This window comes from Lonchura striata, chromosome 1, assembly GCF_050655825.1.
Source record: "Lonchura striata isolate lonStrDom1 chromosome 1, ASM5065582v1, whole genome shotgun sequence".
In the NCBI taxonomy this organism is placed as follows: domain Eukaryota; kingdom Metazoa; phylum Chordata; class Aves; order Passeriformes; family Estrildidae; genus Lonchura; species Lonchura striata.
The window spans coordinates 40,772,645-40,787,182 of record NC_140703.1 but is presented as its reverse complement, the minus strand read 5'-3'; the positions used below and the strand labels follow the sequence as shown (position 1 = coordinate 40,787,182).

The 14,538-nt window shown below is 35.4% G+C and overlaps 1 protein-coding gene across 15 annotated transcripts in view; it reads right to left on the bottom strand.

Moving 5' to 3' along the window:
* DEUP1 (deuterosome assembly protein 1) overlaps positions 1-14,538 on the bottom strand; it is a 68,709-nt gene that overhangs the window by 44,869 nt on the left and 9,302 nt on the right. For 14 of the 15 annotated variants that reach the window (XM_085575014.1, XM_085575003.1, XM_085575062.1 and 11 more), the window contains 4 exons: positions 12,093-12,227; positions 6,582-6,803; positions 1,756-1,901; positions 1,075-1,180 (listed from right to left, as the gene is read on the bottom strand). In XM_085575014.1, coding sequence (XP_085431140.1) covers positions 1,075-1,180; positions 1,756-1,901; positions 6,582-6,803; positions 12,093-12,227 — 609 coding nt within the window. The remainder of the gene's footprint in view (positions 1-1,074; positions 1,181-1,755; positions 1,902-6,581; positions 6,804-12,092; positions 12,228-14,538) is intronic. The other variant, XM_085575053.1, reaches the window with a different exon arrangement.

Sequence of the window (14,538 nt, the reverse complement as noted above, 5' to 3'; positions counted from 1 at the left end):
TGAGAATTTTCCCTGCCATTACATGTAAAAATTTAAGGCCAAACTTTCTTCAAAAGCTCCTGTGGAGAGTTCTCAAAAGTATCAACACAAAAATTGTCTTCCTAATCTTTCTACTATAACCAAAAATTTAGTACTGAAAGATTTTTTTATTGTATAAGAAACAGGACGTCAAAAACCAGCATAACAACCTTTGTAGCCATCTTACCAACTTTTTGCAGTACTATGCACAATGAATAACAGATTGCATTCTGAAGTATTAGAATTGTAAAAAAATATATATAAATGCAAAAATACCTATAAGCTAGATCATGGCTAGATCGTACCAAAACTGATGAACCCAAGTCAGATGCATCCAAAGAGAGACATTCCAGACCCACTTGGCAAGCATTCCCATAACCTGCCCTAGGTGGCAGGGGGTGACTCTTCCAACCTAACAATTCTGTGATTTTGCTTACATTGCTAGTTAGCAAAACCACAACATGCTTCTGAGTTCTGAGCATCCTCTACTTCCAAGGTATCTCAGCCTCCCAAGCCATACACAGTTCCACAGTGCCATGCCACAGCTGCTTGCTCACAGCACTTCTGAAAGGTGCGAGCAATGCGGCGCGTAGCTCCAACGAGAGAGCTCTGCCCTAGACCAACCGTGCTGCAGGTACCTGAGCAAGCTCAGCCTTGTGTGGGTACCTGCCACAGTCACTTGTATCACTTGATCTGTTTGCATACCCTGCCTCTGAGACTAGCAACAAGTTACAGCTTATCTCTACAGGTTACCAGTTAATCAGAGCTTTGGAGGCTTTCTTAGCTGCATGGTATTATCTGAATCACGATAATCTATAGGCATGGTCTCTTCTATTATTTCAGTGAAGTAGGTAGGCACAGAATCAGAATGTCAGTTTTACAGCTACACAACTAAATGCAAACATATACGAAATCTTTCCCATGTAAAAAACTTCATGTTCTCCTGAACCTACAGTGTATCCTCCTGCTCCCTACAGTATATGCACATACCCTAGGTCAGTATTCTCTCCTAAAATTCCTATACTGCAATTAAGATATGGAAATTATAGGAAATACCTTGTTCAGCTCTTCTTCTTGGTGTTCTCGACTTTCTGCAAATATCAGTAATTCACCATTTTTAGTTTCTAGTTGCTCAGTAAGATAAACAGGAGATGACTGATGCCTTCAAGTAAGAAATAAACAAAACATGAAAGATTCAATACTCTTTACCTTGCAGAATCCTCTCCACAGTGTAAAACTGTAGAACATCTGCTCGCTGATGAAAAAATACCCCCAGACATAATCAACATTTGACCTAAACCAGGCTGGATTTTGGGAGATGTCTAGGAATCAAGGACAATACAACTATGTGCAGAAAGACTCCTGAAAGCCCTTATAGACTGGTATTTCATATAATTTGAAATGGCTACAGCAGATTACATAAGCCATAAAACCATGACAATTTTATTCAAGTGTTTTAATGCTGAGAAAAGGAAAGACTGTAAAGATACAAGTAGAAATACCTGAAATGCATTGATTTGTAAAAATTTAGCCATCATTAAAGCTTTTTAACATAGCCTGTATCTATTGCCAGAAATTGTCTGATACAATTGTCAATGAAAATATCCAGTCTAAAATTTAGAAGCTGACATTTGAATCCAGAGTACCTTTTCAGACTTAATTTAAAACAAATATAAGAAAAAAAACTTATTAGCCCAGAAGTACTTGTTAATTTAAATATGTCTTCACCATCCATACTTTATTTGAATTTCATGCATATCTTTATACTCCTTGATTTTCAATAATTCTGTATACAACTTTTGGCATTCCAGTTGTATCCTTCTCCAGAGACCATCCCTTGACTGAAGCTCATTTCTCATTTCTGAGATGTCTGCCTCCATGTTCTAAAGAAACAAGCAAATACACAAAGAGTTAAATAAAACCAGACAGCTCAAAATGCTGGTTTTTAGCACATCATATTCAATACCTGTACATACATGATTTTAATTTCAGAAAAACATATTGCTTCCATGTCAGTTCCTCTCATCTAAAAATCAGACTCATAATATTCTTTAGCCTTTGCAATGTTCCAATGCATCTGCCTCTAAAATTATCATAGGAAACATAATTCAAAAGTTCTTTATTGTACTAAATGCATCTAAAATATATAGTTGGCTTGTTTTAGCAGGTTTTGCATCCTGGAACATGTTTCACATGGTGGAATTGGTGCCATAAGTCACTTCTATTTTACTAACAGCATTTCCAAATTTATAAACTTTAGAAATGACTAGGCTGCATAAATCTTCTTCAAAACTAGTTCCATCTGCATGGAGCTCATTGCTTATTTAAATAAGCATCACAAAAATTTCGAACAATTGAAAAAAGATTTTTCTTAGGGACTTGACAAATGTTATTCTGCTTTATTTTTATTTCTGATTGATAGCGTGTTAGACAACCTGAAGACACATATTACATTTGGCATGATAAAACATGAATTTAAAAAAAAAATCAGAATTTCACAAAAATATACTGAAAACATACTAAATATAAGAAATTGGAAATACAACCCACAAATAACAAAAGTACCACTAACAATCAATGCTTCCAATAGCAATATCCAGAGCATATGTATTGTTTCTCACCTAAGATACAAAAGCATGTTTCAGATTAAAAAAAGAAAAAGATTTTTCCAAGGATATTGATCCTTTACCTTTCAAACTATTCCACTAAAAACATTCACATTTTTCATAATTTCTTAATTTTATTTGAATATAGCTTCCATCTTTAAGAGCATAAATAAAGCCTTTAAGATTTTAAAAGAGAACTGGATTACAGAAACTGCACTGCAAGGAAGAACTTCACAGGTTTATTTCCCTTAGAGGCTCCTCCCAAGAAGCCGGTGGTCTTCTTCTGGCTGAAAGGGTTGCTAAAGACAGATACGAAGTGCTTTTGCATTTTTTTTTTGAGTTTTTTAGGGGGAGGCTGCATAGACATTCATCTTATCCTTTGTTACACTAAGATCATGAGAGCTTTTTTAAACACCAAATGCAATTCTGCGTATATTCAAGTGAAAAAAAAATCTTAATGAATTGTTAAAGTTCTTGCTAAGACTTGTTTATTCTCATCTTCATGACTCCAACATTTAAGAAATAGCCACAATTGTTTTATAACATAGGAACTTGGGAGATTGTTACCCCTCTGACTTCATTCTGGGGTGGATAAGGGAAATGAATTCTACACAATTTTGTGGCAGAAGTAATATTTTCTGTGATAGACTGCAGTCAGCACACATATTTACATAAATTGTATTTTCTTGTGAATTAAAATACTAGCAGGAAGAACAGCAGCCACAGCAGCAGCTGCAATAATAATTGAAACAGAACTTCAGGTCAAGAGTTTCACAGTTTCACATATCAGTTAAAAAAATAAATTAGATATGCATCACTTACTATTTTAGAAAATATCTACCGCATCTGGTTAAAATGAAAATTAATTTAGAAGCAGAAACCTTTAGGATTTGTTTAGAAAATATCTCATATAAAGAGTCTATTTCAAGTTGAAAAAATCATTACATCTTTTCTTTCCTTCTGTGAAAAGTTTTGCTTTTACTAGCTTGCCAATCAAAACAAAGTCCCAAAAATTTCCTGATCAGCTCTTGTTCTAATTCTACTCAAAGCTGTCTGTGGTGGGTTGACCTGACTGGATGCCAGGTACCCACCACAGCCACACTGTCACTGCCTTTCTCTTTGTTTCTTGAGATAAAGACAGGGAGAAACCATTCACCAGTTACTGCCAAAGGCAGAACAGACTCAACTCAGAGAAATTAATTTATTGCTAATCAAATTAGAGCAGGTTAATGAGAAATAAAAACAAAATCTTAGAACACCTTCTCCTCATGGCTCCTTCTTCCCAGGCTCAACTTCACTCCTCATTTCTCTACCTCCTCCCCTCCAGTGCTCTAGAGGTATGAGGAATGGCGGCTGCAGTCTGTTCATCGCACCTTGTCTCTGCTGCTCCTTCCTTCTCGGGAGAACTCCTCTCACTCTTCCCCAGCTCCAGTGGGGGTCCCTTCCAAGGAAGATGGCCCTCCATGAACTTATGGTGAGTCCTTCCCATAGGCTGAATTTCTTCATTAACTCCTCCAGTGTGGCTTCATTCTATGGGGTGCAGTCCTTCAGAAACAGGCTGCTCCAGTGTGGAACCCCAGTGGGGTCACAAGTCCTGCCAGGAAACCTGCCCCAGCGTGGGCTTCCCTCTCCACAGGGCCACAGGTCTTGTCATGAGCTTGCTCCAGCACAGGCTTCCCACAGCCTCCTTCAGACATCCACCTGCTCTGACCTGGGTTCCTCCAGGGGCTGCAGGTGGATCTCTGCTGCACCATGGACCTCCACGGGCTGCAGGGGCACAGCTGCCTCACCACGGGCTGTAGGGGGATCTCCGCTCTGGCACCTGGAGCACCTCCTGCCCCTCCTCTCCGCTGACCTTGGTGTCTGCAGGGCTGTTCCTATGACATTCTCACTCTTCTCTCCCCACTGCACAGGGCTCCCCCGCCTACCTTTTCTTAAATACATTAACCCCAAGGTACCACCATCACTGCTGCTGGGTCCATCATGGAACTGGCTGGCATTGGCTCTGTCAGAGATGGGGGAAGCTTCCAGTACTTTCTCACAGAGGCCATCCCTGGAGCGTCCCCATTACCAAAACCTTCCCAACACAAATTCAATACACTATTCCTTTTAAATACAATTATATGGTGTATTTTTACATAAATTTGTAAAAATACAAATTTACATACATTTACATATATCCAGCAGCTGACCTAAAGCTGACTTTTCAAGAACCAAGCCCCTTGTGTGATGTTTTCAGGTTACCTCTCATGTTAGGGCTGCAGATAAGTTTGTCAGATAATTCACAGGGTAGAAAAATAGAATAGACTGCAGTCTCCATTTTGATATTTTAAACTTTGCGTTTTCTGTAAAGTCAACAAACTGCTCTTCCAAATATTTCACTTTATTGTTTGCTAATTAATAGTATAAATAAAATAATTAGAAGCTGAAATTATCATAGGCATAAAGGAATATATGAGGCTCAACAATTCTTGTTTTAATTGCCATCAGGGTTCTCCACACCAAGATTCCTATCTACTCCTTCCTCTGTTACCCATATCACGTCCAACTATTGCTATCCTCCAACCTAATTCTCCTTTGCACAAACCTGCTTAATTTTTCTGGCTGACAACAGGCCTTGTACTTTCTTCTTTCTCATACAGACATTCCTAAAAAAATATTTTCCCTGAGCTATCCCTTTTCACCATTCATTGACATCAGTGTTTCCCTTATGCAGCTATTTCCAAATGCAGCTTTTCTAACTAACATAACAGCATTCCACACCACCAACACAGTTATTCTGGAACTTTCTGCCCTTCAGATGACACTGTTATGTACATCTATCTCCACTTCTACTTAAAGTGTCTTCAAGCATCCTACATCTCCTGTATTCTCTTGAACATATGATTCCAAAATTCTTCCTGCTTGAAGATTTTCTTCAAGGCGACAGCACAATCTCTCTGTCATACAGCACGTATCCATTTGCTGCGACTGCCATGATTTGTTCCACTGCACAGTCTAGTCCCTGCTTTTGAAGACAGCCTTTTTAACAGGCCCCAAAACAGAAGTTTTGTTTGCACACTGATAATGTGTACACAGGCAAAAACTCAGTGAACTAATGTGCAAATAGCATATATAAACTTGGCTCTTCTGACAACACCTGACAACACAATCTGAAATTAACCTCTGCCACATATATGCTAATTCTTATACAGTATATTGCATATACTGTTAGCACTCTGCAAGACTGTCTATAAACAAACAAATCTTTCTCCAAAAGGGTTTGAAGTTTCTATACACCATTCAATATATTACTGAACCTAGAAGTGTTTAAATAAAAAAGCAAAAGCATATGGTATATGTCACCAGAAAAAAAAAAAATCAACTACAATTTAATTCCTGATATGTTTCAAACACAGATAATAAAAAAGGTTGTAAAGATCTTATGTTATCTCAATCTTTTCAGAACTCATATACCATGACCAAAAGAAGAGGAGGAAATGGCTGTCTTCATAGATCAGTGCTATACTGAAAAACAGGGAATTGGGGATAAAACCTGATGGTTATTTACAATAGCCACAAACTTAAAAAAAATTAAAAATTGACTGCACAATCTCCTTTCAAAATAAACAAAATATACCACACATGTTTGTGTATACTTCTTTACTAGCTATATGGCACAATGAACAGCAAGGTGTAAATCAGATAAAGAGATTTCACAGAAGTCATTTATATACAAGGAACCAAACTAGGAGAAGTTCATGTTAGGAGAGTTATAAAACCCTAGATACATAGACAAGAGAAAAAATATATTGCTACAAAACAAACTTATTTCTATTTTACTAAAAAAAACATCCCATACTGCTCCCAGATTATTCTGTGTCCATGCACAGAATACATCTAATGTATATTTATGCAGGCATCTCATCTTGATTTTCCAACCTTAATTCCACAGTTATCATAAAAATCCATTACTACCTGGCACTGATTTTGGTACATTTTTAGATCCTCATGGAGTTTCATGTTTTCCTCTACCAGTTTATTCTTGTTTCTTGCTATTTCATTCACAATTGCCTTTAGTTTTTCAATAATTGAATCATCGTTTTCATAGTTTTCACTTTTGGGCTGAGTATAGGTAATTAGCTCTTCTTGGCTTTGTTTCTTATTGCATATTTGATGTTGATAATTTTGGGTCTGCTTCTACAAAACAAACAAATATTTTAAATTAAATTCAATAATTGTATGTAAATTGCTAGGACCAAATTGTTATTAGTGAAATCATAAGATTATTCCTGTCTTCAGCTGGATTTGCTTAGAAAAGATGACATAATTCAAACAGTTTGAATACTTTCCCTCAGTTAAAAAAAAAGTTTCAAAAGCCTTCAAGGACACAGGAATTGATTTCAAGGATTTTTTTCTCCTGTGCTGTGTATTTTCCTAGTATTTAATGTTAATGAGACTCAAATGTGAAAAAGGTGATTATGATGACCTATTCAAAGCAGTTACCTGTGAGAAATAATTTGAGAGAAATGTTCCTCTTTGATTCATTGAACTCAGCAGGAGCTGTGTGTGTGTGTGTGTGTGTGTGTGTGTGCCTCAGGATAGAAATTAACCTTTGACTAGAGGGCTACATTACACAGGTCATCTACAAACAGCTCAGTAACTTCAGGAACTGCACTTCTTTGAGATCATTATCCTTAAACTTGGGGAAGAATCATTCGTACATTTGGCAGAGTCCTACACCCCATGCAGCTTCTTGTACCAATTAAAATTCTAAACACAAAACTTCAGAAAATTGGTATTGCCAGTATTTCTGAATCCACAGGCATTGTGAAGAAGCATAATTACTATAGCAACTGTTTTTGCTGTTTAAAAAAAATTATCGACATGAATCCCACTACTGGGAGATTAACAAGCAGCACTAATATTTCAGAAGACTGAGAATTACTTGAAAAATTACAACAAAATATGACCTGGAAATCATATATCATGTGCAGAAAACAAGTTGGGCAAGAAAATATAAAGTAAAAATAAATAGGGTTAAAAACACTATATTTCACTGACAAGGACTGCAAAAAGTCATACTTTAGACAGTTTTTGATGTTATTGCAATTTGTGTTACCTGAGAACCTAAGTAGAATGGACCACTGGCTGCATATCAAATAAAAACCCCAAAAAATTTTGTAGTTCAAGTTTAATTTCTATAGATAAAAATTAAGGTCCCTTTGATATCCAAGTTATGAACTCTGATATACGAAAGTGTCAATACATCCTGCGAAAATATAGTGCAAGACCGCAACTGGAAATCAAAGATGTCATGAAAGATGAATTTGAGGCAAAGATGCAGGAACAATTAACACTTTTGAAACAGCTAAGGGTAACAGTCCCTCAGACTTGGATTTTAAAAAATAGCTGGTGCTATGTTACAGTTGTGAAGGAAATTGTCTTCAAAGCAAGTTCACTGATGGCAATGAAAGCTTCAACAGAAAACTGTGAATGATCACCCTGAGTACTCTATTTTGACTTGTCTAACTGTACAATCAGCATGTCATCAGTCAATAGTTAAACCTAGTCAAAGACTTGCTTTTAAAACACATTTGTATGAAAGTTTAATTGCTGGAATATAATGCTCTCAGCAGCTAAACCCAAAACAGCTGTTGTCCTTGGAAACTCTGGATATGTGTAAGGAGTCTCACAGGAATTGTTAAGGAAGTGTTTCACTAGATTAAGATCCAATGAGCTTAGTAACAGTAGAGAAGGGAATTACCAATGAGCAACATAACTGGCTTCCCCTTACTTAATTTTCAAGCTCTCTTGTGGTGCAGTCAATTTGTAAGTTATTTTCTGGTGTTATTTTTAGAGAAGGATAGGTCATCACAACATCATTAAATAACATTTTTTTTCTGGAATGGAAGGAATTAAAAAAATAAAAATATATAGTATCAACAGTCTATATATAAAAAAAGCAATAAGCAAATTGGCAAATCAAAAAGAATCATAGAGTCAACCAAGGAACTGCATGGTAACTAGAAGGCTGAAAAATATTTAAAAAAAGACTAAGTGATCCAACAAACAACTCCAAGAGTGATTCTGGAGTAGCATATGAAAATTCATTTTTCTGCATAAATGATACTATTGTATATTTATGGTCTTCCAAAAAAAAAGAAGGCTATCAGATTTGAAGGAACTTTATACTTGTACTAACACCTTAATGGCATGCACTATTTACCTGCTGAGATACTTTTTAATAACTTGTCACAATTAATTGCATAATAGCAAATAACATGGAAAAGTATATCTATAATATGCTTAAAAAGTAAAAAGGAACATTCAGTGGGTTTTGTAATTGTTTGGGTTTTTCTTTTTAAGAAATATTAACATTTTCATCATGATTCTTATTAATTTTCTCATTTTAATGAGAAAACCTGAATTAAAATAACTGCATGTATCATTAGACCTTCCAGTATGGTTCTACCTTACCATAGATTCACTATCAATATAGACATGCTTTGTAATATTCACCGTAAGCTTGGTTTTTAAAAATTAAGTTTAGGTAAGCTCTAGCTGAGTAAAGACTTCATTTTCTTCCTAGAGCAGGAATGTAGGAATTTTACCTGAAATAAATTACATTTCTCGGGAAATAATTTGGGTTACATATCTACAAAAAAAGGGTTATTTACATAGGTTGTCACAGTCTTCTCCCATTGTTGTGATTTTGCCTTAAATTCCTGAAAGACAGCAAAACAAGCCTAGTAGACATAAATATCTACTTTCTTCAATTGAAAGAGATTTTGTAATGTGCATTGTTCTAAGAAATACCTAGGTTTTTAATTAATACATAATCTTTCCATAATTTTGGAAAGAAGTTAAAAAAATAACAATTCTATAAACCAGCCATCCAGTCATCCCCACCAGAGATAGACTAGTCTTAAAGGCTGTTGAACAAAGAACACTGAGTGTAAACATAGTAATTGAATAAAAATAATAAAATATTAGAGTTATTACTATGATACAAAAATTGTATTGGATAGAAATTCCTGTGGCTTTAAAGCTGTATTAGTGTTGAGAAGGGTAATCAGTAGGGAATCAAACCCTTAATATTCAGACACAAAGTGCTCACTTTTCGCCTTTGTTTTTAATGGGACAGCAGCTTCATTGAATAAATTCTACTTCTTGTTCTCTTTAAAATTGCTGCTTCAGGTTCTCAGTTCATCTAGTTTAAACAAAAAGCTGTTTAGGAAATTCAATTATATTAGATTTATCTAATTTTGTTTTTGTATTTGCACTTACATTTATATTTATAGTGTATTTGAATTTGCTTTAAACTCATGCCAAACCTTTTATGTTCACAAATATATTTTAAAGGCAGTATACTAAAAATAAGCAGAACTTCAGTTACTAGAGCTGTTGCTCTTTTAGTTTGAAAATTCAGCAAAATAACAGTACACTGATTTATATATTGAAAACTAATGGAAATGTTGTTCCAAAAGACAGATGATATTTTATAATTAAGCTAAACTAGAATATTCCCCAAATTTAAAACAATAAGGGTTTTTTTATTTTGCTACTGAATAAAACCTGACTATTTCTCAACACAGATTAATAAAAATCTTCTCTCATAGCTTTCCTGACATCTGCTTTGGCATTTAAAACAATAAACATATCCCTATTTTATAAAACATGATACAAACAGAGTTTCAGACTATTTAGTAAGGACTGCAAGTTCAAGGCCTTACTAAAGCACTGCTGAGCTTAGTAGATTTTCACCACGGTAATTATTTCCTGAATACTCAGATTTGCTGAATATATTCCAAGTATGCATTTTTCATACTACATAATTAATCAAATTATAGCATTGTCTTACATTATTTTCACATTTTAATCTTGAGTAAGGTTATTCTCAAATTAGCTGACAGTAGTGATACATCAATGATAGATGTACAACCCATTTATTATTCTTGTAGTAGCTAATGTTGGGAGTTATGCTGCAGTCCAAAGCATTCTAGCTTTTCTGATGGTGACAACTTCCATGTGGAGGAGACAGCCAACATCATATAGAGTTTGGATGTGTCTATGTGGAACCCAGAGGTCTCAGTAGTCCTGTATCTCACAGAATGCCATAAAAGGCAAGTCCAAAACACAGATCCTAAGACACTGCTTAGTTTGGGTTGAAAGTAGGAAATTACTTAAAGTCTACTAGTGCTGAATTTCTTGATTGCAAAGTCCTCTAAGTGTCCAAATAATCTACATCATAAACATCTAAGTCCTCCCAATGCTTAGAGCTGGGCAAGCAGCTCCCATATCAACTAGTACCGATCTCCTTGCTTTGCCTACAGCACCCAGCCCAGTAAGCATGTGGAGCACTCCTTTATTATGGTCTTCACAAAGGATCAACAGAGAAAACATGGATTTTGTGATCATCCTATGCTTCATCAGATTACTGGTTAGACTGGTCTTCCCATAAGTGGAGGACTCGGTGTAAAAATCTTTCAAGACAGAATCTGAAGTGTAATCTTCCCATGTTAGTTTTCTAACAGACAAATGTTATTTTTCAACAAGCTCCGAAATTCTTCCTTTTCAAATTGTTTCGTTTATCTCAGGATATGAGAAAATTTATTGGATAGGTAAAAAAGAAGCAGCAAAAATTAGCATATCCAGAGATGATATTGCTCAGTTATAAGAAATAATACTGGATATCAGTTTCTGCCCCACTGAATGCAGGCAGAGGAGTATTTGGAGAGAAGACACCACTTGTGGGCACACTCTCTACAAGCTCTCTATCTTCCCTAACTTTCCTGTTTGTCCAATAAACACCTGTTTATTCCACAGACCATAAAGTAACCTCTGAGAAGTCAAGGCTGGGAATTATGAACAAAAATCAGTGTCTTCCTGTATTCAAGAATAAGTCCACTAAAATCCAGCCCGTGACCAAAGAGATAGGGAGTATGACTGATCCTGTCCTCAGCATCTATTATCTAGTCCCCCAATCAATATGCTGGATTCTGCAGGATGTATTTTTAAGTGCCTAATCCTTCCTCATACATTGCCTAGGGAAATTAGGCACTGAGGTCAAGGTCATGGATTGCTTCAGGCATATGGGTGCTGACAGGATATATGTGTAACAAGCAGTTTTCCAATCCTAAATCCTTTTTTCTGTGTAGCCCAAAGTGATCAAGGTTGTCCTGAGGTCTATAAAACTTGAATTAATGATAGGTATTATGTGACAGTATCCTGCATATGTAGAAGCTCTCACGCCTCAAGAGATTGTGTTATCCAGTACACGTCTATTCATCAGGAAAAAAGTAAAATTTATTTATAGCTACATTTACAAAAATTTTGCTATTAAATAATATTAAAATTAAGAACTGTTCTTGCCAAAGACAGACAATTATATAATTTTTGTAGAACTATGAGCAAAATAAATCTCACAATTTTAAATCAAAGATTAGTTCTAGAAGCACATTAAAATATAATGACAAATATTCTTACCTCAAGTTTCACGTATAAATTCCTTGGGTTAGATGATGTCTCCAGGTTTTCCTCACAATTTTCTCTACTTTGGAGCTTTTTTGGTTTTAACTGATGTGACTGTAGCTTTTCGTAACTATGTATCAACTTTGAGAACTAAAAACAAAAGTAGAGTTGAACATGCAGAATCTATCAAGGAGGACCATATGGCCAAAGTTTTGTTTAAACTAGAATTACCAACTCCAGCTTTAGCATTCTAAATGTTTAATCAGTGTAACAAAAAATCAATTAATAAAGTTAACTTCAATTAATAAAGTTATTACACATGAACAAGACTAAGCTCTCATATAGATGTTAACTGTTCAAGTGGGTTCATTTGACAGCTTCTGAATTCTGGTGTAGTTCTCCACTGGCATTGCTATCCACAGAGTAATTTCCTCTACAGTGCTCATATGGATTGTTCTATACTTGTTTACTGCCATCTTGTGTTGACATTTTTAAAGGGTGCTTCACTAGTCAGAATGCAAGATTATCATCAATGTACTCTAAACTTGCGTGTTTCTTTCTTATGATGAAAATTGTTGAAATGTTTTGTGTGTGATGATTGGCACTCTCTGGTACCAGTGTGTGGGTCTCAGAATTAGACACTAAATAGACAACAGCCACTGCCTACTGATGTCACCATGAAAGTCTTAGGAGTCAAAGGCACAGAAGAAAAGGTAGCAGGAGAAGGACCAGCCTCTTCAGAAAAAGAGCCATTTTTCACATCAGTTCATTACACTGCACAAAACAAAGGGTCTGTCTAGTGCCTGTTAACAGATTTGATACAAAAAAGCGATACTGTTTGGTAGGAATATGTACATTTGGTTTTGGAAAAAAGCAAACTCAAGGATATTAATAAAGGAAACACTAAAACTATGGCCTTGAGGAAAGTTGAATGGAAGAACTTTGGGAAGAATATTATGCAGGAAAGAAGCTTCGAATAAATACTGATCATGTGTCTTGTTGTTTAGTTCCTTTATATTTAAATATATATAACTTTAAAAAAAACCTTGACTCTCACATAAAGTTCTCTGTATATCCAAACAAAATCCATAAAATATTATATATTTTTTAACAGCTCAAAGTGAACTACTGTTTGGAAATGGAATGGAATTCTGTTGAGTCAACACTGAATGAGCAATAGAGGTCTGTTCAGATAAATACACATGGCCAAAAGAAGTCCGGAAGAAACAAATTAAAAAATAATCTGGAAACTTTCTAGACACATTCAAGATGAACTGGAGAATCATAATGAGACAGCAAAGACTAATTGAAAAGATGGCTATAAGACAGATTGTCCTGGACTAGAAAGTTTCATGACATGAAGAGACCCAGGCACAGATTTCACCAGCTTGGAATGTCTGAATAGCAATTCTGTAACTTGGGCATAAAAGAGATGAGTTATCACCTTTAAACCCAAATCAAAAGCTTTGCAGTAAAGCTGCCTATATTTGAAATTGTCTTTGTCAGAGAACAGAGTTAAGATAAAATATTTAAAATTAGTCAGAGTATCCAGCTCAAACAACATGGAACTCGTTGACCTTGGAAGAAAGATATCCTTTTTCAAATAAGAGTTTTGCTCTTGAATATATTATGGCATATGTGATCTGCCTGGGAAGACTCAATGCAAGTAAGACAGGTATTGGAATGCTTATGCTAAAAAGGCTGGGAAATACATGATCCAACAATTTGGCAAATCAGTCTAAAATGGAACAGAGTGATATAATTTAATTTGAATTAATGAACAAAATGATATAATTTAGTTTGAGTCTTAGATATTTAATGACAGTAGGATATTAAAAGCAAATTATTGTCTGAATGTTATGATGACTGGAAACAAGACTGAAGGACAAAAATCCTTCTATTTAAGCCCAGACATTTGCTTTAAAAGGTCCAAGTTGTTCTGTTCACATGTTTTGCATGTTAAGTAAAAAGGAGGCATTTTAGTGAGTTCTGGGGTAGAATCCATCTTAGTTTAGATTTCTGAAAGTTAGACATACAAGCCTGAGATACTCTGCATCAGAAAAATCTGCCTGTAAATGCTTAGTCATTTCAGCTATCTTACATTCTTGTCATACACTGAGATGAATTGTATTCTGGGGGTGTCCATTTCTTTCTGTTGATTCTAAAGGGAGCCTGGGATAGCTCAGAAGTAGCTTTTATGTGTCAAAGTGAGGAAATTAGTTGCAAAGTTCTTAGAGCAAGAAAGGATCCTTGTTCTTTTGCTAAGAGGTTTCCATCACTTTCAAAGTGAGAATAACTACTAGACATTAAAAAAAAAATAAAGGATCAAAGTAATGCAGATGAACCTCAGAAGTTTTTGCTATTTGGTTATGACAAAATGCTGCATGTTTGAACAAATTCAACAGTGTGGCCTAAGAGTTTCAGGTTACATACTAGGAATTATATCCCTAATACAAGAAAA